A 25124-nucleotide genomic window follows, 5' to 3' on the forward strand; every position below is an offset into this window, starting at 1 on the left:
CTTATTTATATCACTATAGTCACTATTTTTATAATTAAGGCTTAGATAATATGATAGTAGAATAAAGTATAAAAAAACTACACATACAATAGTCTAAAAATGTTTCTGCTAATAGTGGGACATCCCTCTGTACCCCTGGCACCATGGAACAATCAGTAATACTGGGATATAAATATCAATGCCCTAGTACTATAGGATATCTCATATGATAATTGTGCCATTAGGCCAGCCTATGCCCTGCCTTTGCCCTGAGTAATCCCATATAATGCCCTGGAACATGTATTGGTACCATGGTCTGTCTGACACCTAAGAGGCTCTTAGCTACAACACACTATAGATTATGTTGAAGCTAAAAGCTAGGTCGGAAGGGTACTCTGAAGTGGCAAAGTTGACAATTCCTGCCACAGTCTTTGAAGAATCAGATGACAAGTGAGCACAGAATGAGAAGAGATGGTATCACTGTTTGTTTTGCTCTCCTCACCTTACGGATGATCAACAATGGATTGAGCGGGGCCGAATTGCACAACATCTGAAGACACAGACTCATATGTAAAATGCTGAATTGGATGCACTGCATGCCCAACAGGCTGCTGTGTTTAAGTGCAGATTCACAGAGGAAGAACTTGCTATTCGAGATGCCGAGGGTCACCACACAGAATCAAGACTTTGCCCTGTCATTATGGCAAACTCGGATTCTTATAACAAAATGCAGAAGCAGTCCATTTCAGCTGCTGAGGCACAAATGTGGGACAATTTTGAGGTCAATGACACTAATTTTACTTGTGGTGTTGACTCAGAGGTACAAGAGTGGCAACGCCTGGAGCAGGCAATGGATAATTTCATGTTGTGGCACATGGAGTTAGAAGATGAACAGAATGTTGCAGACGAGGAGTTGGAGTTGCTGCACAGTGGAGACAAGCGCTTGAGGAAGATAATGAGCTTGTGAAGTTGATGGGGAAGGCAGACAGCAAGGATACAGAGGTGACAGAGCTGCAACCAGATTTTGAGGCTCCTACATTTAATGCAGGCTGGTTCCCATACCCAAACAAGACAGTAAGTTTGTCTGGCACAACTTAAAATTAATTCTCTGACTTATCTTGTCACAGATGATGCTGCTTGATACCTTGGACAATCTTTCACGAATAGCTGTGTCTGGATCATTAATGTGTGTCTTTCTATGGATTCTTCGGAAGACAGGAGCACATGATGTTTCATCATTAGATGGCCTCTGAAAGTTGCAAAAGAAGCTCCATGCACAAAGTGGAATTCAAACAACACGATATCAATCACCACGAGGGAATATTTTCTATTATAATGATTCATGCACCATAATGCCCAGCATGTCCTCAACTCCTGCACACAGGTGCCTTGGTGTATGAACATTGGGTTTCATGTCACTTACACAAAATCCAAGAGGATTTTCTAGAGTTGTATTCAAACCATGCAGTACAGGAAGACATACAAACACAACTGCAGAGATGGCTCTTCTAGTGATGCAACTAAAGAAACCCAGATTCTGCAAATTTTACATATTGATGGCATGCAGAACTCTTTCAAATTCTCTCCTTGCCCTTCAGGCAAGAGTGCATGTCCATCTTGTAGCACAATTAAACTTCAGCCTAGTATGGTTGCATTCACTGTAGCTATCTGAATCCAGTGAGGTTCTCCTGCAATCAGAAAAAATTTTCATAATATCACAAGTACTGCAAGTCATAATTTTTACCAGCAGAACATGCATTGAATATGAGAAAAGTCTCAGTGTGCAGATTTGACTGCATATTAATGTTATCATGGTTGTGCACCTCACCTGAAACTATACATAGGCAGCCTTTTTGTTGTGTTTAGACAGCATACAGAGCACTCAGTTACAGACACTAATTTTTATTAAAACATGCCACAGAGTGTGTAGTTTGAGTAACCGTGATGCAGTGCCCAACCTTAGGTATGTGCTTACATTATAAATACCATTTGGGGCAGGTTGCCTGCCGCATTGAGTAGGCACATAATGCGGTGATGAGATTGTAGTTCCATTGCAAGCTGAAAAGGTGGAGTACGAGCAGAATCAAGTCTGCGTGGGGTCTGAGATGCAATGAAGGAGAAGAGTCTATTCCAGAAGTATGAGGTGGGTAGCCCAAAAGCATAGCTAGGAAAATCTCTGTAGTCGCAATAATCACTGGAAACATGTCAGAGTAAAATTGCACTGCCCTAAGGAGAACGCTGAAGTGCAAAAATGCAAGACTGCCCAGAAAACGCACAAAATGCAAGACTGCCAAAAGATGCACTAACTGGATAGGATGGGAATGTGAATGAGGTTTTTGCCAGCATACCTTCTGGGATGGTGGTGTTCTACCCCGACCTCTTCCCCTGCCATCATACTTAACTGGTTCTGACCTTTCCTGCCCTCCCAATACTGCCCGCCTTTGCTTAACAAACGCTCCACTGAATCACTGCCCATTACGCTGTATCTCGCAATCCTGTTCACTCACGCTCCTACTCATTCCGAGAGATCCTCCATCACCGAACCCGCCTGAGCACCTAATAAGGACTTGCCCATCTCGGAGGCATCTCCCATCCTAAACTTAATCTCCCATCCATGGACGCCAGCATCATCCTTCGCAAATACACCCTCGCGGAAGCTCTTCTTCACATTGAGATCTTTACCGAGCCCTTCGATCCGATCCTGTGGAAAGCATGGGCAGTCCAGATGCACGTCCTGCTGGTGAGGCTCCCATGAGCATAAGATTCTTCACCGTCCAACCCTCACACGTCCCTCAGGTCTTTATGATCCAAGCCCAGTCTGAAGCGGCCAGCATGGGGATTATCCTACCCCTTCCGCGCGATATCCCTGTTCTGGCCCAAGTGGAAATACACCTGGCAACAGCTCGCACTATAGAAGGCGGTTGTCAGATGATACCTCAGATTGCAGATCACCTTCCTGCAGTCATTCCTCGTGGTTTGACTGCCCGCGTTCTGTATAATGACTCCGCTTTCTGCAAGGACTTTGATTTAGGCCACCCGCTGGATGGTCTCCCTGACATTGATGCACAGTCATCCTGTCCCTATTTTCCTGGAATTGTGTTCCTCAGCTTTTATCACCATCAGGAACCTTGCACCTTCGGGTTGAGACATTGCACAATGCGACCCGCGAACTGTACGATATCATGCGCGGAATCACTGGTAGACACGAGCTGGTGGATGGTACTTTGAGATGGTTGTGGATCGTAGTCGAGGAATTGGAAGTAGCATTTGGGCTCGTAGCATGCCCTCCTCCGATAACCAGCTTCCAGTTGCTGTTGGACTAGGGTCTGTTGTGTAGCACCCTGTGGTATCTCCGAAATGTGAGACCACTTCATGGATGTGATTCCCACCTCAGCGCACTATGCGTCCCTTCAGCAGGGCCACCTGCACCGGTAGGTTAGGTTTTTCAAACTCCACTAGGACTTAACCCCCAGTCAAAGTTCGTTATTGCAGGGTCGAACGAGATTGAATGAGCTCGTTGCTTAGAGTAGCTTCGACCGTGTGAGAAACTTGGACTATATGAAATCTGGGACAAAGCCAGGCGAACCAGGTCGAGTCTGATCAAAGGTCGAAAAGCCAAGAACACAGCAGAATGAGCCGGATTGAATGACATTGTGTACTTGTACATGGATCTTGCCCTGCTTAAAATTGCTCCATTCATGCTCGATTTCATTTGTTCTATAGAACATACGAAATATATTTAGATTTACATACAAAGTATGCTATGTCACTACACGAAAAGCTGCAGAATACATGACATCAGTCTGTTACCTGCAGAGTGCATGGCCTCGCATCGCTGGAGGAATGTGTTTCAGCCTAAAAAGAAAGTGAAATGATTAGCAGACACATGTGAATGTTACGTGAAATTACACTACAGATATGCTCAGGACCTTGGGATGAAGGCATTCAAGTCCCAACCTGTGTACAATGAAATGCAGGTCAGTGCCGCCTGCTGGTAAACAACATGTCACATAACGTACTGCGATGATCCCCACATACCAGCGCCGGCGACCCAAGTGAGCACGATGCGAGAACGTAGTCTGGGGTATTGGGGGCTAGAGTGCTGCGACAGAAGCACAGCTGGTGGTGATGGGGATGGGAGATGAGAGATGGTGAGATGGGGAAAGTATAAGTTGTGGGGCACATCGTACAAACCTTATATAGGGGAAGTACTGTCTGTCAAAAGCCTGTGTCAGCAAAACCTCAGCATCGCAAATTCTTAGTTGGGCGAAGGGCAACAAGAGGGTGGCAGGAAGTCAGTTCACTACCACAACTCCCAAAACTAAAATAAGGGTCCCCAGGGTACACCTCCCTCCCTCCTTCCTTTCAAAAGTGGAAGGTCTTATCCGTTTTTGGTATGTTAAGTGCTCAATAATGATGCACCATAGTGTCTTTTGCAAAAAATGTCACTGCCTCTCTCACAGGCACATACATATTTTCAATAAACATAGTGCACTGGAGATTTGGTCTTTGAGATGAGCTCAATGGTGGAATTGTGACAAGGTAAGCCTGTCAGGCACTGGTTTTGTGGTTGCAGCTCATATGAGGCCAGAGGATATCATGGCCTTTATAAAATATGACATCTAAGTTAGTGGAGCCATGGAAGTATCATTTTGGACATCTGGGACTATCTACGGCCATAAATATATGCATGTGCATGAACCCAAGTAAGGTCCTCGAAAGTACCCCTCCCTTAGTCTCCCCAGGCAGAGTAGACACTCTGCTTCAACCTTCATGCCTCAGGATATCCGTGTCTGACGTCTGCTATCACTAAGGAGGCCCTTATCGGTAGATCAGATATTCAACTCTGCTAGATGCTGTGAACATCACGTGTGCATCCAAACACGAACAAATGTGCGAGTCAATGTGTTGCGTCATGTTGCAGGCCTAAGGATCTAAATTAACAGATGGTATTCGAGCGATTAATGAGCTATAGAACGATGTGCTACACCTCTATCCCAGACATTGCAACATAATTATCCTCCGGATTCCCCTTCTCTGTTTGAGTTCGCGGCACAGTGAATAGAATTTTGAGGAACTCGCCAAGGGTCCATCCAGATTCTTGGATGGCAAACATAACACGATCCATGGAGGCCGTGCGAGAAGCTTCCCATTTATCTTCATCAGAAAGGAAAACTGAAGGGGAGCCAGCCATGGTGGAGAACGCCTACAGTCTTATACCGGTCCTTCGGCCACCCAAATCTTTCTCGCCATTGTATGGTACATGCATACACTTTCTCGTAGATTGGCAAGCACACAGACCTCAATACATACTCCTAATATAAGATCACATGTATTTACAACCCAATCGCCGGAGTGAAATATCAAATTGCGGTGGATCAGTATAAAAAATCGTTATCAGTGCTTTCCTCACTCCTCCAGCCACGTCACATCACGTTGATGAATTTCCTGATACAGATGAGATTATGGGCGCTAATTTCCATATCAGGATATATGTGATGTGACATCTCGCCGATAAGAGCTCTGAATGCTCACTCCCCAGGTCAAAGTCTCCTTCTCATCCTGAATGGCAGTGAATGGCTTCAGAAACATTGCCAAAGCATTCCAGTGTGCATAACCATGTCTGAAATTAAAATTTTCGGACTTCTGCTGTGAACTGAACAACGTACAAGCACTTTTTTACAAATTACACTCAAAATCGGTGTCTCCAAACAGATCCAGAGGCCATACAATCTCTACAACATTGGACAGCATAGCTCTAGTATATTCAGATATGATTAAAAAAAGTTCAAGGTGAAAAGGTGGCCAGGAAGCCAGAAAATGTGGGGTGGCCCAAGGACCCATGGTGGCCGAAGGACCGGTATAAGACTGTCCCTGGGTTGTGGTGGCCACCGCGCTTGGCGCGATGATGCACGCCCAGTACCGTCCCACGCGCAGGCCGGTACCCCCGTTACGCGCCGGTGGTGACCTCGGCACCCCGTGTACCGGTGGGGCGCCCCGTATGGCAGCAGTTGCCCCGTCGGGCAACAGTTTCCCGTTCTCGAGATGGATGAGTGCGCGCCCTCCCCCCCCACTCCCGCACGCGCCGTCCTCCCCCACTGCCGCATGCGCCATCCTCCCCGCTCTCACTCTGCCGTGTCATGGGCGCGATGGTCATGCTGATCTGCCGCCCTCGCGCTGAACGTCTCTTGCGCGTCGAGCTTTCCTCCTCCTCTCTCGGCCCATTCGTTCGTGCGACCTCCTTGCCTTCACGCACTGGCGGTCATCGCCGATCTTGACGAGATCTGCACACAGGCAACCCTCGGACGTCGTGCTGTCTACTGTCGCGGGCACGTCGCACTTTGCTGCGTCCTCGCGCGGAAAATTTACTGCATCCTCACGCCGAAAACATCTCTCTTGCGTGTCTCGCGGTCTCACATGCACCCCTCCCGCTCTGCCTGTGGCCCATCGAGCTTGTCCCCCCCCCCTTCCTCTCAGCCCCACTCATTTGGCCAGCAGTCATTGTCGATCTCGACGAGATCTGCACACAGACAACTTCGGACATGCGTCCGAGTGCAGCACAAGTAAGTGGAGGAGTGTGCCTCGAGACAAGGGGCCAAGGGTGCATGCAAACGCGAGTCGCACTGGATGCATGTGAGGATCCTCATCCCGACGTTTCACCTTTGACACCTTTGACAGGATCGAGCCGAAATTGCTGCTCACGGGTGCGTCACGCCATGCGCTCTCTCGTGTGCTCAGCGCTGATGTACACAGCACCTCACCTGCCACCTCCCCCTCTCATGAGCCCACCACGTCCACCCGCCCGTCCACTCTCCCTCACACCGGTTGATCTCGAGCTCGAATGGCATCTGCAGCAACTCCCAGCCAACGGCGATCTTGGCTGCGTACCTCGCTCGCGTTCATCTGACGTCTGCCCCCATTGGCCTCGCACTCGACGTGCCACTGAACAGCCGCCGTCTGCGACTCCGGGCAATACCAATCTCTCGTGAGGGGGGATTGAGCTGAAAGTAATGCAGGCCACCTCGAGTCTCGCGCACCCGCTGCCTTCTCGCGTGCCACCTTCACCACCTGGTTTCACGCGCACCTGGCTTTGGGACCAGCGTGCGCGGTGACAGCATGATGCGGGCGCGCGGGGACATCTCATGGTGTGGCATGCAGGGTTGGAGGGGACTGCACGCACTCGTGGTCAGGTTGCCTGCAGGCTGTGCTCGTGGCATGCCTCTGGTCTCTCTCATTGCCTGCATGGCCCACCACTTTGCTTTGTATCTATTTAAAAACCAATATAGCTCATTTTACTACACATGGGATCTGCCAGAAACATGAGTGAGCAGCAAAATGAGGGCTTACCGCAGACACAGCCTGCCACTGAAGAGCTCTGACAGCAAACAATTAAGACTCATTTCGGGTTGGGGCAGGTACTATATATACAGTTACTACAGTTACTACGCGAGACACGATCCGACTTTTACTGGCAAGATACCGCTCATGGCCGTTCGATTCAGATGTCACAGGTACGACATGGCGGCAGACACCACCTCGTCCCTTCCGGCCCTGCCGTCCTTCATGAGGTAGTCTGCGAAGCTGCGCACCTTGTACCTCGGCTTGTATTTCTCTTTGAGGAACAGCAGCGCGAGGTTGACGGACCACCGGGGCTTCTTCATGAGACCGTTGATCAGGTCGACGATCTTCTTCTGGCGTCCTCCTTCCGTCTTCAGGCCCGTGTTGTTGTGGCACCAGCGATTCTCCCACTTCTCCGTCAATTCGTGCACCGAGATGTGCCCATTCAGTCCCACAATCCATTCTGTCCACACGTCCGAGATGGTGACCACGGGTTGATAGCGGTAGTGGGGCACGAGCTCGCCGTGCATCCAGATCCAGGGCTCATGCCGGCCGAAGACCTCTTGTCCGTAGAGCTGCACCAACGCGACCCGCTTCACCACCTGTGGGTCCGCGCTCTCGTTCGGTGCATGGAGGGCCCCACCCAAAGGCTGCAATGAGGCGGTGAGCACATGCGCCGAACTGGATGCCGCTGCACTGTGGCTCGGCTGTGCGTCGACCCGAAATGCGATGCCATCGCTTGGCAACTGGGATGCCTCCTCGACTGGGCCAGTTCTGACGTCCAGAGGCAGGCCGGCCAAGTTGATGGTGATGTTCGGAACTGGCGCCGGCGCCATTGGTGGGACCAGTGGGAAATTAATTGGCTGCACAACGGCTGTCATGCTTGTGGCCTGGAGTTCTGATGGTCCACGTGTCAGAGTCAGACAGCAGTCTCGCAAGAGAGAGGGAAGAGCAGAGAGGGGATGCTGCACACCTTGTTTTTGCCTGCCACGACACGACGATCGCGATTTTGAGTTGACAAAGGACTCGAGGAGGCCCTCCATCTTCAACATGCAGTCTGACATGTCTGCGAGGCTGCGGCTGTTCTCATCGTATTGTCGCTGTTGCTCCAGCAGCACGGTGGTTGTTGCACCGCGAAGACTGCCGACCAGGTGCTCCGGCAGGTTGCGGTAAGCATGCCGGGCATGCTCTTCCACCTCCCTGAGCATTGGCAAGGCGGCGGTGGCAAACGAGTGAACAGCGGCGCATGGGGATACATTGAGCACAGAATGGCCGCATCTTGCAGGAGAACACGCCGAAACCAGATGAGGACCCTGAGAAACTGGTGCAGGGACAGATCCTGTGCTCGTGTGTCAGCTCGCGCACGCTCCTCGAGCGCTGCCTGCTCCCATTCGACCCATGGGAAGAGCTGCGACAGGACCTCCTGAGGGGGCTCTTCACAATGTTGTGCACATTAGTGACATCAGAATTGCAGGGCAGGAATCGATGTGTGCCTACCTAGCATGTCACGTGGGAGTGAGTACATCTCTGGTTTCCGGCCATTGAAGTTCGCGGCCCCGAGCAACGCATCCACGGGGAAGGTGCGCTCGTAGCATTGGCGAAACGCGCCGTTTTCTTTCCAGCCCCCCATGGCCTTTGTGCCACTTTCGGTCACGCCGTATGCCTGAGCACTTTGTGCTGCATAGCTGCGACCAGCATGGGTGACCTTCGCGATCGCGATGTTGTTCTTCATGTGCATGAGCTTCACGCGGTCTCGGTGATCTGTGGTGGCACAACGGTCAGTTCACCGCGAACTCCAAGCCGAGGCAGGAAGGAGAGCTCACTGTCATAGTTCATCGGTGCAGACGGCTCTTTGGTGAAGAAGACATGACACTCATACCAATCTCGCCGGCCAAATTCCCCGTAGGTGCATTGATGTCAGTTATGAAAGATAACCTTTTTCATCAATAAGTAGCAAATTTTCATGAGAATTGCTACCTTTAAGTAGACTTATTTGTAGGTGCATAGATTAACTCAGGATAATCTTTCAGATAATCTTAGGATAATCTTAATATAATCTTCCGAATAATCTTTGGATAATTTGAAGATTAGCAATAAAATACAATTTTAACTTTGACACCAGCCAGGATTGAACTCTGGACCTCAGGTTGATTTTATAGAATATAATTCTAAGTGACACTTTAGACCACTTGACCATTAGGCCATACATCACAACTATCTTCTCTTAAATTAGACATCTTTTTTTTGGAAAAGACTTAGCCAAATTCTGTCTATTAGAAGAGAGTAAGTAAAAGACACTTGACTTTTATCATAGATAGACAACACTTATAGACAAATAGTACTCTGCATCTTATCATAGTCTTGTCCTACAGCTTACAGTTTTTGTAAACTATCATGCAGTACTATAGAGTATCCTAATGTAGCCATCTATAATACATAACAAGTTATTGAGAGACAGTATTTTATTTGTTCATTTTAGGCTTATACTCTAGAGTCTATTATATTATAGACTGAGCACATATATATACAAGATTTCTATAGCTATCTTCCAATTGTATAGCAAAGTTCTGTTTTACTGAAGTAACTGTAGAAACTTATATTCTATTAATTACATATTATACTACATTATATGAAGGCTGCAAGCATTAGAAAAGACTATAAGACTCAGAGTAATGTTTGTTTATAAGTCTTGTCTTTTACTTACTCTCTTCTAATAAACAGAATTTGGCTAAGTCTTTTCCAAAAAAAAGATGTCTAATTTAAGAGAAGATAGTTGTGATGTATGGCCTAATGGTCAAGTGGTCTAAAGTGTCACTTGGAATTATATTCTATAAAATCAACCTGAGGTCCAGAGTTCAATCCTGGCTGGTGTCAAAGTTAAAATTGTATTTTATTGCTAATCTTCAGATTATCCAAAGATTATCCAAAGATTATCCAAAGATTATTCGGAAGATTATATTAAGATTATCCTAAGATTATCTGAAAGATTATCCTGAGTTAATCTATGCACCTACAAATAAGTCTACTTAAAAGTAGCAATTCTCATGAAAATTTGCTACTTATTGATGGAAAAGATTATCTTTCATAACTGACAAAGATGGTAGGTGATGTCCTTCAAGTCGGGAGCAAACCCTGAGCGGGAGCGAGCACATGGAAGACGATGAAGAACAGCATGGCGAGTGCGCCAACCGGACACACCCGCACGTTGCGGTGTCGTATTGTTCCGTGCTCATCCAGCCGGCCTTCCTGGTTGTGCTTTGCATTGTCAGCGAGGGCTGCGAGGACCTGAGGGACATACCATGTCAGTTGTTGTCGTCATTGAGCGCTCTTCAGGTCAGCACACCACATACTGGCACTCTGTAACTGGGCTGGACATCCTCCATCGGGATCGAGGACATGAAGAGATCCGACCATTGCAGGATGCGTGAGCTGTTGCCACAAAATGCGGTGGTGGCTGACAGCAGCAACATTGCACGGTCGCGGATGCCGACGAACACATATTGGACGCCCAAAAAGTCCGTGAGACACCAGCGGGAGCATCGCACAAGCTCCTCCTGCGTGTAGGTGTCTGTGGTGAGAGGGATGATGTTTCAGTGTGCAAAATGATGAGGAGGTGAAGGCGGGACCGCACTCACCCGCCGAACTCCCCACAGCCTTCAGGGCTTGTGCCTTCTCGATCCTCTTTGGTTCGTTGTGCTTTGACAATGTTTCTATGTTGCGAATGCGAAGGTCCGATCGGAGTGTCATCTGGGCATCCGGATCGTTCTTGTATAGGTACGCATTGTTGCAGCGCCAGTTCTCGAGCGCACTGATCACCTGCGCGATGTGAGACTTGCCGACGGTGGAGCCAGCAATCACCTCGGTGCCTCCACGTCTGCGCTGCACAAAAAAAAGAAGCGAGGTCAGCGAGATGCATCGAGAGCTCGATATTCGGTCTCACGCACCTTCTCGCGAGTGAGCTCATGGTCCAGGAAGAAGGAGGCCTTGAGCGCGGTAACGGGAAATGTGGGCATGGGTGGCAGGTTGGGTTGCTGTTCGCAATGTGCCATGTCGAACTCGGCCCACCATGCGGCGTAGTTTTCCACGTGCCGACTATAGCTGCGGCCTGTCTGCTTGTCATCCTGGTCGACCCGGACCCTCTTCACGCGCGCCGCGTGCGACTCCGCCTCGAGCAGGCTGAGCGCGTGGTGCACGTCGAGCGGCCCATTCAGCGGCACCGATATCGAGACGGCGGGAGGGAGCATATTTGTGCAAGGGACTTGAGGTGGGGTGAGGGTGGAGCACTCACGCTGGGAGCTTCCTGAAGGCTCAGCCGACACATGGCGGCTCATCACGAGCAGCTTTGGGTCATTGAGCAGCGAGGAAGCGGGGGCCGGTTCGGGCGCGGTGTAGTGCACGAACGTCGACTGTACAAGCCTGCTGGTGGTGGAGAGCGGCACCGAGCACAAGTCGCGACGCTCGCCGTTAATGTTGCCAACATTGATCACTGTCGAGGCGCTCGGCTGGTCTGCGCTCCTGCCGCCCTCGGCACTGTCGAACATTCGCTTCTGAGGGATGGTGGCAGCGGTGGTAGCGGGTGCGCACGAGACGATCCGCATGGGCTGCGGGGCATTTTTGCGCCCCATACCGATTGCGCGCGGACCCGTCCGCGTCCTCGGTGGGGGGCTGGGAGGATGTTCTGTGCTGTGCGGGACGGTCAGGTCAGTTTGTATGCTGGGGCGGGGAGCTCGCGCTCGTGCAGCGAGACCACTCACCTGGAAACCTGGAAACACCGACTGCCCGAGCTCTGCTTCGAGCTCTGCTGGGCGCGGTGAATGGCAGTGAATGCGGACAAGGCGGCACCGCGTCACGTGCCTCTCTTCGGAGATGGGAGGAGATTGCGACAGGGAGCAGAGGGGGTGAGGTGGGAGGTTCACTCGGGTTGTCCCTTGTGCAGTCCGGGGGTCGCGACACGAGGCAGGGGCAAAGACGGGCGATGGGCACGGAGGCAGAGTCAGACCAGAGGGGGGAAAAATTTAAAAAAACTAGAGAGTGAAAACAAATCCTCAAACCGAGATTAGATCCCGAGCGCTATGGTAAAACAGGGCCAGTGCAGGTGGCGGTGACACCGTCATAGAATAGAAGAGATTACACGAGAGCGAGTATGGTAGCAGGAAGCGCAGCGGAGGGTCGCAGCTGCACGGGCGGCGGTGTTCAGTGAGAGAGCATTTGCACGGGTGCTCGCAATGGCAAACAGCGCGGCGGACAGGGTGCGGCAGTCTTTCGAGCGTGGAGAGGGCAAGCGATGGCGCGTTGGGCTGGCGCTGCTGCAGCGTGTTGTGCACCGCAGCGGGCGGAGGGCGCGAGGGCGCATGACAACGAAACTCAGTTGGGTCGGGGGAGAGCGCGCGCGTGGCGTGGGCATGTCTCAGGCGCCCGCTGCTTCTTTCCCCTGCCTGGCCGCAGGGCCGATCTCTCCCGAGAGTGCTTGCCGCTTTTAGGGGCGCCCACCGGCCGAGTCCTGACGACCAGCGTGTATCGGGCTGGTGACCCTTCCTTTCCTTTTAGGGGGGGTCACCAGCATGGGTACCAGGCGGGGGCGGTACCCGGTGGTATACTCTCTGTAGCAAGGAAGTCTTATGCACGAACGTTCTAAGACTTGAAGGTATCTTCGAGCTCCGACTAAAATTATTGGGGGCATCTCACCGTCACATTACAAGCTCCGAACTAAATTGGGGACCTACCGATAAGCCCCCCGCGTAAGAAAGTAGACTACCCTCCCTCCCTAGGTTGTCTCGGCTTTCTCCGGTGAAGTACTCTTGAAGGGCAATGCAGAAACAACAATTTGCTCCACCGCATGAGATGTCGTTGGAGTCCCGGTGACAAATTTAGTGAGTGTACACTTTTAGACACACCGGTACAAAGAATTGCATCAAGCAGCTGACATTGCCAAAAATTTTGTCTCAATGAATCGACATGGTCCAGGAATTTCTGTCCAGCAAATGGCCGAAAGCGCAGTCTAAGCATCACAATGTTCGACGGCCTCCGTTCTCGTTCGATAGTCCATTACATAAGGCGAACTTCTTCGTACCGGTGTGTTCTTGCTCGACCTCGCAATACAGGACTTTGACTGGGCCTAACCACCCTACCCCTATAAGGAGACCCCAAGTAATCCCCGTCAAAGTGCCCCGAGATCCTCAGGCCTCAACCCTCGCGCACCAGGCGCAACACCGACTCACCTCCGAGCGCCGCCGCCCCTCACTCACATGCGCACTCGCACACGGTGGAGAAACCTCAAAGCTGTGTATCTGTGTATGTGTATAGTACAGTGCGTATCCAAACTGCGAGAGCGAGAACAGATCCGAATAATCGTGCATGCGCGTGCGGGGGCTCCGCGCCAGACCGGAGGGGGAGGTGCAGCTCCGCGTGGGAAAATAGGGGGCAGCGGGGCGGGTACCGGACAGAAAGGGGGGCGGGCGCGGGTACGCGGAAGAGGGGTAAGGGGCGGCGTGCACGGCAGCACAAATAGGAGGAGAACAAGATAGGGGGGTGGTATTACGGCGTGTATGATAGATAGGGTAGTGGTATGCGTCGTGAAGGGGACCGTGGCGCGATGTGGGCGCCGGGGTAGCTGGTCCACAAGAAGGGGAAAACAAGAAGGGGCGTGGCACCGACCGGGCAATACGCGCGGAAGGCAAAGAGCGTCCAATAGGTGAAGCATATACACTCCTGGATATGTGACATTTTGAGAGGACGAAGCACCTGGACAGCACGCTCCGCACGGGCCCTACGACACGCCCCCCATGAGTCCACTCCACACATACAACACCGTCGACGGAGCACTCACCTCGCTAGCAAATAACGCACGAGCAGCAGCTTGCCTCGTCCTCGGACCCGGAGCCAGTACGGACGACGGTATGTCTGCGCTTCTTCTTGGGTGCGTCATCGGCGCCATGGGGCGCATACGCGCGGATGGAGAGGTGGACGATCGTCGCAGGGGGAGGCTGCGAGGTGGGTGACGTCGAGAGGTACGCAGCGTCGGAGGATGGGGGCCAGGTGGGGAAGGACAGTTCTGTGCGAAGGGCAAATATGGTGTTCGTCAGGAGGGAGATGGCCGAGGCGGAGGGGAAGACATACGAGTGAGGGTGTCGTCATCCTGGAGAATTTTTCCGAGGTAGAGAATGCGAAGGAAGGACGGCGCGGGTGGACGCTCGTCCTGCCACTCTGGGAATGGGGTCAGTATGGGGTGCCAGCGAACTCGCGAAGGATGATGAACAGATGTGAAATGGCTGTGGTGCGACGGCGGACGCTCACCATTTGGCCATGCATTCCATGCGAGTTCTTTCACGCGGCCGACAGTTGTCTCCGGATCGAAGGACATGGTGCGTCTGCGGCCGGACACGAGGAGAAAGGTGACGGCGACCTGGGGGTGGGGCGCAGCCTGCTCGTGGTCATGTACCAGGTCGTCGTCGACGCCGAGAGCGTCATCGGTGGCCGAAACGTCGACGCGGGTGTAGGAAGTGCGTGCGGAGGGGCAAAGGGGGGTGAACGAGTCTGGGTGGGGGATGGACAGCAGGACGGGCTCTGAGGGGCTGGTGAAGTGGAACTCTGGAAGGGAATCTTGGATGCTTGGGACAGCGTTGAGGCGCGGCGCACGCCCGTCCGAGGAGTGGGGACGGGAGGACATGGTGGGCGCAGACAAGGACGCAGTGGTTGATGGGCAGGGACTGCTATTAAGCGGAGCTGGTCACGCGGGCAGGAGATGCGAAGGAGACGAAGAAGCGCGCCGGAAGAAGGCTCGGATGGAGGACAGCGTGTGGTGCAAAGTTTAGCGGAGAAATGCGATCACCAGTCGGTAATTTGGGGGTGCAGAGCGTGGTCCGTGCGCACGCTGGTGTCGGGGAATGGTGCTGAAGGGAAGTAGTCGAAGTGCTGAGCTGGCAGACGGGCCTGGCGAGGAAATATACGCGGAGGAGCAGGAGGCGCCCGGAGGCCACATGGCAATTTCATTGCGCGGCTCTGGGCAGCGGATCTAGATCATCCCCGCCCTTTCTCCCCGCCGCCCCGCCCCGGCCTCGCTCTCTCCGTCGCTGCTGACTGGAGTCTGACGCGCGGTTTCTCGCGGTTTCTCGCTCGTTCTGGCAGCTCCTCGTTCTTTCCCCTTCCGGCGTCGTCCTTCCGCGCCAGCATCCGCCTTGGCTTGGCGTGGGCCGCCGCACGATCTGGTAATCCGATCTCCCGACTACCCCGCATTCCTTCTAGCCCTTCTTCGATCCGTGCCTTTCTACCCCTCGCTCCGTCTTCGGCCGCGCCCGACTCCCGGTCCGCCGCGGCCGCCGTTTCCTCGCGTTCTGCTAAGTAGCGACCCGATGCGTACGCGGTACGCTGGTCCATCGCTTGTCTCCTCAACCTGTCGTTTGCCTTGCATTGCCAACTGATCATCTCGTCCATTTCTTCATCACTACCACCCGTCACGTATAAATTCCGCGGCATCGTAGTTTCCCCGCGAAGCGCTCCAGTACGCCATGAACCGCACACCAGACCGCATCCTCGTGCATCAACCTCGATAACCATAGCACTCGTCCACAGGTGCGCCTTTCTGGCAAGTGTACTCTTATGCAGCGCAGATCCGTCCGAGCCATCACGCGTCCCAACTAAAACGCAACGCGTCTCAATCTCAAGGGGCGTCTTCACAGAACGCTGTTTCTCTATCAAACGAGGTATCGCATTCCTTACACCGCTCGCATTCACCCGTGTCCTTCGTGAAATGGAAGCCGAACTCAGGCAGCATGCTTATTTACGTGCCGTCGAACCCACGCTGTTTCTCCGACGCGCGCTCGCTACGTATCCAGTGCGTCTTCCTTGAATGCCCTCATCGATCTCCATTGTGATCCTTCACTTTACCTCGTCTTCTCGATATACAGGATGCTTTCCAGGGTGGGGCATAACCGCTCCGCGTTCTGCTCGAGCGTGCCTTCGCCAGCGCCGCCTTTCAATGCCAAGGTGAGTTGGTGTCCTTCGTCTATAGCACCTGTTATTTCACCTACATTCCAGAGTACTGATGCATCTCTGACACTACTGAATTCCAATTATAGGTTATTGTCGCGCTCGTCTGGGAACAGATTTCGCCATCAAACTCCCTATTTCAGTTCAACAACAAGCGTCAGCTGGTTCTCTAGTTTCAGCGCGTCGCCTTTCACACCCAGGCCATTAAGCACTGCTTTCACTCTCTCTTCCTCACGCCACTCTCCACTGGTCGATGTGTGATATGGAGCGAGGTCCCCACCGCAGCGCTCCCCGCTATAACGCATAGTAAGGTTCCACCCGGATGACGGAGCATGAACAAGCCAGCGCCGCATCACCGACCGTATTTATTCCACTCATCAATTTAGCAGCCGGATCTCTCTTGCCGTCCTCAGCGACGCGCTTGTCCTTCCACACGGACCGCATGATATACAGACGTCTTGACACGGAAGCGCATTCGTCCAGACTCAACTGCGGTCGATCTAATGGTGCGCGTGTATACCGAGACAACGTCCCATCGACGGTGTACAGCTCTTCGCTCATAACGTCTTCGCATAAACAGCAAGACCTCTTTCGCATCCCTCAAAGTTTCCCAATAAGAAGGTGCGGTGCCGTCGATGTCTCAATGCTCATATCTTCCTTTAGATTGTTACGCCTGCTGTTCGAACGGGCCCAGCCAGCGAACAAGAGGTATTTACAACAGCGTGGGTCTCCTCTCGTCTTTTCGTCTCAAAACGTTCCCACATCCGGACGGCATCTCGTGGGTAGCAGCACTCCTGTTAATTTAGCAGAGGTGGAACGAATATAATCTCCGTCGGAGACTATTTCACAGAATGATCATCAAAGTTCGCATGACAGCCGTAAGGTCGAGAACGGCAGACAAGCGACAGGTCGTGAGTTATATGCCGTTATCCACCACCCCCTCACAACGTCGCACGAATGTCCTCTTTGAATATAACTTCATCGCAGGGTTAATACTGTCACTCGTAACACGGAGCCTTTCGTCAATAAGCCACATGTGTGGCGTCGCGCGCGAGATGAAAGTGTCCGATAGTGGTGGCTCACGGCTCTCGTCGTTCTTCTTGCGCTTCAGCGTGGTTGCCGTCCTTGGTCAACGCACCGCAATTTGCAGCACTTCGCTCTCAGTGGCTCGTCTGGCCATACGGGACTGTATCGAGAAAATTAGATGTTTATATGCGTGCGCGTACCGTACGCCGAGAAGTAAGACATGACATCTATATCGCATCCGTACCTGCAGAACAAACTTATCCCATATTGGGGGTAAATCCATAGGTCTACTGGTGACGGTAATGCAGTGAGATATCTCTTCGATCACGGGGTAGGAAGAAGATACGTACGGGTATCCATTTCAAATCAACGTCGCCATCCGCATCGTACCCGTTCTGCTCCTGTGGACTCGAAGGGCTGGACGATCCACGCTCCGGCTCAGCAACTCCATCCAACAATACACAGAGCAAAAATAGGCACTGGTTGTGCTCGACGCGGCCACTGTCTGTTTCGTCCGTACTGGCTTTGCGAAGCGGACCATAGCGGAGTTCCATGAAACTGTTGTTCATGACAATGACAAAAAGGGTGCTTGCATCTTTACTGGACTGCTCCTGGACAACAGCCGTAGAACAACGCTCCGCACTGTCGTTCGCGCTAAGCGCCCAATCGGAAGTCTTGATGTGGCCACGAACAAAGACGAGATCCTTGGCGTCCAATTCCATGCCCATCCCTGAAATCTCGAGCCAGCTTTTCCAGTTTGCCTGAATATACTCCGTCAGTTCTTCGTGTGGAAGGATCTCCTCGCAAACAGCGTCCTTGAAGAAGAGGAAAGCACCCTTCTCGTTTCTCGCGCATTCCACGCGATACGTCCTGCATTACACGTCAGAAACGAAGGTTAACACTATCCAATGTGGTACGCACCCTGGAAGATCTGCTGCACGACTTATTTTTATACTGGGGCTGCACAGGTGGTCTTCGGGGATGGCTCGTTCTTGCCTCCTTAATTTCGATGCGTCGTAGGAGAACGGGATGAAGTCCTTAAGAGTATAGGGTTTGTTCAAAGGGTGGTCCTTGTCCTCGAATGCGTTGAAGAGTCGATAAAACCCACCCTTGGACATAAAGCCCACATCGCCAATGTGGACGTCCGACGGTGGATGCCACAGAGGATAGCCATAACCCAACTTGAGGACTTCGTCCGTATAGATGTCCCAAGAGGTTCTTATCAAGGACATCGGGGAGACGCTTCTGGAGGACATGGTAGATGCAGTTCAAGGTGTATTCAATGGAGAAACCTACAGCGTGCCGAATTTATCTGAGCGCCACTTAGGCCAAAGCGATGCCACTCACGTGAGCGTTTGACGAATGCCAGTGGCTGAGAATTCCAAGCAGCGTTGAATGTGTCGCTTAAGCACTTACATAAGTACTCTCAGGGATGATCACCGCTGAGACCCGTTTCATGAGGTCACATTATGGGTATCTGGTTTGTTAGAAATCGCGCCTTAGTTCCCAAATAGGAAGGTAGTGATGGCGGGTCAAGATGCGTCGGGGCGCGTGATTGCGCGTCCTAAAATAGATTTCTGTATATATACAGTTCTAGACGCTCCACTTTATATAAGCAAATTTCCTTTGTCTTTCTTTGTAATCATGCCCTCGGCTTGTCTGCCCTTGGGCGCTCCCCAATTTCTGGAGCTCCAGAAATTTGGGCGCTACTTTCCAACACTCAGCTTCTCATGCCTCGGCTTAGGGAGTGACTTTGTTAGGATATCCGCTATCATGTCCTCCGTGGGACAGTAATGGATATCAATATATTTATCCCTCAATTTCTCGCACACATAATGATGCTTTACATCAAAATTTTTTGATTTCGCGTGGAATTGGGGATCACGTGCAATTGAGATTGCCGCCGTATTATCCTCGAATAAAATTGTAGGATCTTGTTGCTCGAAACCTATTTCTTTGAATAGTGTTCGGAGCCACACAGCTTCTTTTGCCGCTTTGGCAGATGCCCTGTATTCAGCTTCCGTGGTGGATGACGTGACCGTGGTTTGCTTCTTTGAGCTCCACGTGATCGTGCCATTTCCTAATTTAAATAAATATCCCGAGATTGATTTGCGATCTCGGATATTGTTCGCATAGTCTGCATCTGAGTAGCCCATGAATTTGGCTTGATCTTCGGGCTTGACATCTGCAATTGGCCCGTAGATTATTCCAAGTTCTCGTGTTCCAGATAGATAGCGGAGGACGCGTTTGGCAGCAGTCCAATGAGCCATTCCGGGATTGGCAGTAAATGAGCTAAGCCGTTGCACGGTGTGAGCAATGTCTGGTCTCGTGGCAATTGCTGCGTACATCAGTGATCCAACGAGCGATGCATATCCGTTGTCTCGGTCACATTCATCATCAGTTTCGGGTTCTTCTTTTTCAAGCACTGTATTTGGATCAAGAGGCATCCCGATCATGTTGGCATTCGTAAGCCCATTCTTGTGTAGGATAGACTCAATATATTTTGTCTGAGAGATTTTGATTGTCCGCTTTGAATGGTCTCTCTCAATTTCTATCCCCACAATTTTCCGGGGTTCGCCAAGGTCGGTAACTTTAAACATATTTTGGAGTTCGCTCTTCAATTGGTCCATTAGTGCGCAATCATTGGTGAATATTAATAGGTCGTCTACCCAAACGGTGACAATTTCTATCTTATCACCTTTGATCTGAATGTACGCACATGGATCCGAGAATAGGTGCTTGAATCCCGCGTCTAGTAACTTGCGGTTCAGCACGATATTCCATTCTCGGCCAGACTGCTTTAGCCCGTAGAGGGTTTTCTTTAATTTACATACGCGATATGTTCCATCGCTGTATCCTTCAGGTTGCCGCATGTACACTTCTTCTTTGAGAGTTCCGTTAAGATAGGCGCCTTTCACGTCCATCTGTCCGATCTCCCAATCTAAGATTGCGGCTAGCCTAAGGATAGCTCGAATGGTTTCAAGGCGGACTACGGGCGCAAACGTCTCGGTATAGTCCATGCCTGGGATTTGAGAATATCCCTTCGCAACCAGGCGGGCTTTGTATTTAATTATTTCACCCTCTTTGTTTGTTTTCTTGACTAGAACCCATTTATTTCCTACGGGTTTTTCGGGAGGTTCCACTAACTCCCAAGTCTCCATACCCTGTAGTTGATTGAGTTCCGTCTGGACTGCCTGTTCCCATTTGGGCCACTCGAGTGATCTCTTGGCATCACTGAGCATCTTTGGCTCATCCGCGTCCGCATTTCTGTGGGCACTCATCGCAATATAGACTAATTCGGCATTTGATTTATCTGGATCATTATCCAGATCTTCGTCTGCCTCTGGGTCGTGCATTAGACGGTAATCATGCTGAACTGTCTTTCTTCTGGTTCATCTGGGCTGGCTTGGTGCGTCCATCCTGCTTTCCTCACGTTGATCAGGATCATCATCTTGTCTGCACTTTCGCGGATTTTTGGCAGGTGACTGTGGCGCGAAAGTTCCTAACTCCCCCTCGCGCTGCACGTCTGCGGTCGTTGTGAGGTTTGGGACTTTGGGTCTCCTTTCCGCATGTGGCACGTCTGACGCATTGCTAGATAAAGTGCCCGGAAATATATTTTGCTCCCCCTCACGCTGTGCTGTGAGGATAGGTACGTCGGATCCTATTTGCTCTTGTGGCACGTGAGGCGTGTTGCCGGGCAAATGGTCCGGGGAATTCGAAGAAAATTGGAAATTACGCGAGATTTTAATCTGGCGCGTGTGCGCATCATAATATTTGATGGCTTTGTGTCCATCCATGTATTCAACAAAAATATACTTGTTGGCACGGGGCGCTAGCTTTGATAGTGTTGCGTCCTCCGTGAGGACCCATATGGGGGAACCGAATTCTTGTAGGTACGAGATATTTGGTTTCATCCCATTCCATTTTTCTTCGGGAGTTGCCCCATTTAACGCCTGGGTAGGCGATCTATTTTTAATGTAGACTGCGTGAGCAATCGCTTCAGCCCAAAGATAACGAGGTAGATCTCTCGCATAGATCATTGCGCGCGCTAGTCCAAGCAGTGTGCGATTCAATCTCTCAGAGACTCCGTTCTGGGATGGTGAATACGGCGCAGTCGGACCCATCTCGATCCCTTTCATTTGACACCAGTTAATTAATTCGGTGTTCATATATTCTCGACCGTTGTCAAGCCTGAGTCGCAAGGGTTTATTTCTAAACTTGCGCTCGATATAGTAATATAATTCTTTACCTTTTCAGTTACTTCATCTTTATGCCTCATAAATAGTACTGTACTTCGACAACTGTAATCATCAATAAATGTAATAAAATATTTCCAGCCTTGTAGAGCGGCTGTCTGCGCAGGTCCCCACACATCCGTGTGTGTTAATTCTTCGGGTACCTTGCTGCATTCATCCGTCTCTTTGGGAAATGGCTTCCGCGTTGCCTTTGCTTGGATGCACACCTTGCAATTAATTTCATCTGGGCTTGGCAAGATTTTTAGACCATCTACAAGCCCTTCGCGATATAATCGCATAAGCACTGGTTTCCCGATATGGCCATAAATCTTGTGCCACTCTTCCCAGGTATGCGGGCCGTATTCCTTAGCAGTATAGGTTCGCGCAGGTTGCGGAACTATTGGACGCAATTTCAATGAATATAGTCGTCCATTTTTCTTGCCTATAGCAAGGGTGTGTTTATTTTTATCTATTAGTATTGTGCGACTATTTCCCATAAGTACTCTTCCTCCCGCATCATCTAAATGTGTAATGGAGAGGAGGCTATTGGGTGCTGTCAGCGCATACAGTACACCGTGGAGACAGAATTTCACTTTCCGGTCTCCTACTTCACTTTCGACATTGACCGTACCGCGGCCCAATGCCTGCATTGGTTGCAGTCCGATGCCCGTGATCGCATGATCTTCGAGCGCCTGATAGGTCGTGAAGACTTCACGACGATTTGTAATGTGCGAAGTTGTCTCAGAGTCAGCAAATCACTCATAGAAAGAAGCGATTTTACCATCAGATCTGAGAGATACAGTGTCACTATCATTATCATAGACTATTTTTGCCTCATCCTCTTTCAGTTTGACTTCGCGTGCTTCGTAAGCACATTCCGTCTTTTGCCGCTTCATCGGCGGGCCCTGTCCGACTTTGCCGCCGCCTTTGGCCCAACAATCCGTGGCCTTATGCCCGAATTTTCCACAATTCATACATTTGACCTTGTCGTGGTGCTGACACTCATTACCAAGATGTCCCGGCTTTCCGCAGATCGAATGTTACAACGCTCCTCACTTTTGTGGCGCGTCTTTTCTTTTTCTTTTCTTTGTTCCCTTTACGTTACCAGACCACGTGATCCAACACGTGACTCATCGGAGTGCAACCTCCGATTCTTTATCCAGATGTCCAGAACTCCTAGTCTAGGGTTACACCGGATCCAACTCCGGACCTTCTTCTTATCACACATGCAAGACGTGCATGTATGCCTCATCTTTACCTCGTTCTGATACACGACTCGTTATCCCCATTAGTACTGATTATCTCTCACGACCTTACTCAGCTTTCTCATACATATTACTTCCTCACTGTTACCTTGCCCAGATATCGTTTCACCTTATCTAGCCAATGAACGATCTCGCATTACTGCGTAGTACTGCGGATACCTTTTGTATAAGTAGACGACCTTGTCGAGCTGGATCCCCATCTCGACCTGGTTACCATTAAACCAGCTTTTCACTTGCCTTTGACTGAGATCGACCGTCAGTAGCAGACAGCTACTACGAGTCATAAGAACAAACTCTGATCGACCTTCAGTGCGAGGACATCGCCAGAAGTGTCACTTGAATGGACTTGTGTCTTAGACTAAGACCTTGTCTCGTGAAGACTCGACTAGACGCTCGTGTTTCGCTGCCGCGTAACATTAGGTCGAGATCTTATTACTCTCTGTGACTTCCTAGAGTCTAACAACGAACTACCGACCGGACCGAACCTTGAAGACTGAACGATACACCCGATTCGATTGCTAAAGCGCCGTTTGAGATTACTCTGTAATCGAGGTAGCTGAAGGGATAGACTGATCACTCATCTTCGGAGAGGGGTCTATCCGAGAGACCAATAGGCCGAGGAGGCTGAGGTAATCACTCGAGCAATCAGCAAATAGGTGTATCAGTTTGAAGACAGAAGACACTCTACGGGCTTGTTAGCCGACGACGAACGAACCCACTTAGTTAAGGACGGTGTGCAGTCTACGTGTAGACATAGGCCACACAGAAGAATTTATCCACGCTGGATTTTAACTACATCAACCCGACCGCTCTTCCAGAGCAGTACCGCGAGCACCTCCCATCCCAAGCGGAGTGGAGCACAGAACGAAATGCACATTTCATAGGAGGAAGGCCTGTATTCATCAGGCCAGACAATCACAACTTCGACTACTCCCCAGAGGAATTTGAAAGGACACTTCCCCATAATCTTGGTGGAATAGTGCTCCAGCACATCGCAGACAGCAGTATAACGACCTCCTATCCAGGAGAAAGACCAGACGCCCCTTGGAACCCCCCTGCCCAGAATCCTGTACCCCAACCGACTCTTGCACCAATCATACCCGATTACATACCACCGATGGCTACAGTTACCATGGATGAAGGACATCACCATGTTAGCCAGAAGGAACTTGGTTTTAGAAAACCCGAGATCTTCAACGGTTCAGACCGTTCGAAGCTTAGGGAATTTATAAACCAATGCAAGAACTACATGGCCGGAAATAGCCATGTCTACCAGGAGGACAATCAGAAGATCGCATTCGTGCTATCGCACATGCAAGGAGGAACAGCAGGATCATGGGCACAGAGCTTCATAGAAACAGAACTCACCAATGACGACTTCCTTTCTTATGGAAGTTGGAGAGAGTTCATTGCGAGTGTGAACAAAGCATTTGGCGATGAAAATATTGAAGAAACCGCTCGTACCTTGCTGCGTAACATCAAGCAAGGAACTCGTACTGCAGACGACTACATTGCTGAATTCCGATCGCTTCAATCCAAGGCGAAACTAGAAGATGCCGGAAATATCGAGTATTTCAAGTGGGGGCTTAACGACCCACTCCGACAAAGGATATATGGGATGGAAAGCATGCCCAGGACACTTGACAAGTGGTACGAATATGCCTCGCGGTTTGATAACCAATGGAGATCTGCTCAGATCTTCAAGCGAGGAGCCACTACGACTACGCGAGGAAAGGGCCGATCTGTCCATCGTCCCTACTACTCGGCTTCTGCAAAGGATCCAAACGCGATGGATGTTGATCGTGTCAATATCTCGCGCTTATCCCTGGACGAGCGACAAAAGAGAATGAAAGAAGGATTATGTTTCCTATGCGGAAAGAAGGGCCATATAGCCAACAACAGACAATTCCACCCCCAGTCTGGAAGTTTCACCCGTGCTAGAACGATACAGCCCGGGTTAGACACAGACACGATCACATGGATCAAGAAGATGCGAGAAGACCTCGCACAGAAGAAGGAGACGTCGAAGGAAGAAACCAGAGAGGAACAGATCGCCTATGTGCGAAACGTCTTCAACGACATGACTGATGAAGAATGAACCCAATTGGGTTTTTGAGACGATGGCCACTAGTAATGCATGGACCGTCGCATCTTACCGTATCTCCCCTCGTTATTTGTAACACTAGCGGAAATTCAATCACTGTGAATATTTCGTTGGGAGAGAAGGAAGACGTTACAACAGAAGCCTTGATCGATTCCGGTGCAGCCGAAACGTTTATGAACATTCGTTATGCGG

General features: G+C 50.7%; 9 protein-coding genes across 9 annotated transcripts; 4 read left to right on the forward strand and 5 right to left on the reverse strand.

Annotated features, from left to right (window-relative positions):
• Window positions 1–5884: 5884 nt before the first annotated feature.
• SCP_1103740 (hypothetical protein) lies at window positions 5885–6160 on the forward strand (the record flags this gene model as incomplete). The annotated part of the gene is made up of 1 exon (XM_027762809.1): window positions 5885–6160. One exon carries the CDS (start codon window positions 5885–5887, stop codon window positions 6158–6160), a length of 276 nt encoding a protein of 91 aa, XP_027618610.1.
• Window positions 6161–6695: 535 nt separating this feature from the next.
• SCP_1103750 (hypothetical protein) lies at window positions 6696–6968 on the forward strand (the record flags this gene model as incomplete). Its single annotated transcript, XM_027762810.1, has 1 exon — window positions 6696–6968. One exon carries the CDS (start codon window positions 6696–6698, stop codon window positions 6966–6968), a length of 273 nt encoding a protein of 90 aa, XP_027618611.1.
• A 516-nt stretch (window positions 6969–7484) lies between these two features.
• Window positions 7485–9153, reverse strand: SCP_1103760 (hypothetical protein; the record flags this gene model as incomplete). Its single annotated transcript, XM_027762811.1, has 5 exons — window positions 7485–8215; window positions 8291–8517; window positions 8574–8751; window positions 8815–9078; window positions 9141–9153. 5 exons carry the CDS (start codon window positions 9151–9153, stop codon window positions 7485–7487), a joined length of 1413 nt encoding a protein of 470 aa, XP_027618612.1.
• Window positions 9154–10431: 1278 nt separating this feature from the next.
• On the reverse strand, window positions 10432–14983 carry SCP_1103770 (hypothetical protein; the record flags this gene model as incomplete). Its single annotated transcript, XM_027762812.1, has 10 exons — window positions 10432–10602; window positions 10668–10885; window positions 10953–11196; window positions 11262–12000; window positions 12072–12115; window positions 13563–14083; window positions 14144–14147; window positions 14208–14368; window positions 14434–14520; window positions 14611–14983. 10 exons carry the CDS (start codon window positions 14981–14983, stop codon window positions 10432–10434), a joined length of 2562 nt encoding a protein of 853 aa, XP_027618613.1.
• A 350-nt stretch (window positions 14984–15333) lies between these two features.
• On the reverse strand, window positions 15334–15789 carry SCP_1103780 (hypothetical protein; the record flags this gene model as incomplete). Its single annotated transcript, XM_027762813.1, has 1 exon — window positions 15334–15789. One exon carries the CDS (start codon window positions 15787–15789, stop codon window positions 15334–15336), a length of 456 nt encoding a protein of 151 aa, XP_027618614.1.
• A 296-nt stretch (window positions 15790–16085) lies between these two features.
• SCP_1103790 (hypothetical protein) lies at window positions 16086–16475 on the forward strand (the record flags this gene model as incomplete). Its single annotated transcript, XM_027762814.1, has 3 exons — window positions 16086–16147; window positions 16221–16299; window positions 16392–16475. The coding sequence occupies 3 exons, from the start codon at window positions 16086–16088 to the stop codon at window positions 16473–16475; spliced, it is 225 nt and encodes a 74-aa protein (XP_027618615.1).
• Window positions 16476–17615: 1140 nt separating this feature from the next.
• Window positions 17616–18584, reverse strand: SCP_1103800 (hypothetical protein; the record flags this gene model as incomplete). Its single annotated transcript, XM_027762815.1, has 3 exons — window positions 17616–17618; window positions 17679–18198; window positions 18250–18584. The coding sequence occupies 3 exons, from the start codon at window positions 18582–18584 to the stop codon at window positions 17616–17618; spliced, it is 858 nt and encodes a 285-aa protein (XP_027618616.1).
• A 450-nt stretch (window positions 18585–19034) lies between these two features.
• Window positions 19035–20684, reverse strand: SCP_1103810 (Putative transposon Ty5-1 protein; the record flags this gene model as incomplete). Its single annotated transcript, XM_027762816.1, has 1 exon — window positions 19035–20684. One exon carries the CDS (start codon window positions 20682–20684, stop codon window positions 19035–19037), a length of 1650 nt encoding a protein of 549 aa, XP_027618617.1.
• A 3276-nt stretch (window positions 20685–23960) lies between these two features.
• Window positions 23961–24926, forward strand: SCP_1103820 (hypothetical protein; the record flags this gene model as incomplete). Its single annotated transcript, XM_027762817.1, has 1 exon — window positions 23961–24926. One exon carries the CDS (start codon window positions 23961–23963, stop codon window positions 24924–24926), a length of 966 nt encoding a protein of 321 aa, XP_027618618.1.
• Between the last annotated feature and the right edge of the window lie 198 nt (window positions 24927–25124).

The sequence above is a fragment of the Sparassis crispa genome (assembly GCF_003851025.1).
Source record: "Sparassis crispa DNA, contig_000011F, whole genome shotgun sequence".
NCBI classification, from domain to species: Eukaryota; Fungi; Basidiomycota; class Agaricomycetes; order Polyporales; family Sparassidaceae; genus Sparassis; species Sparassis crispa.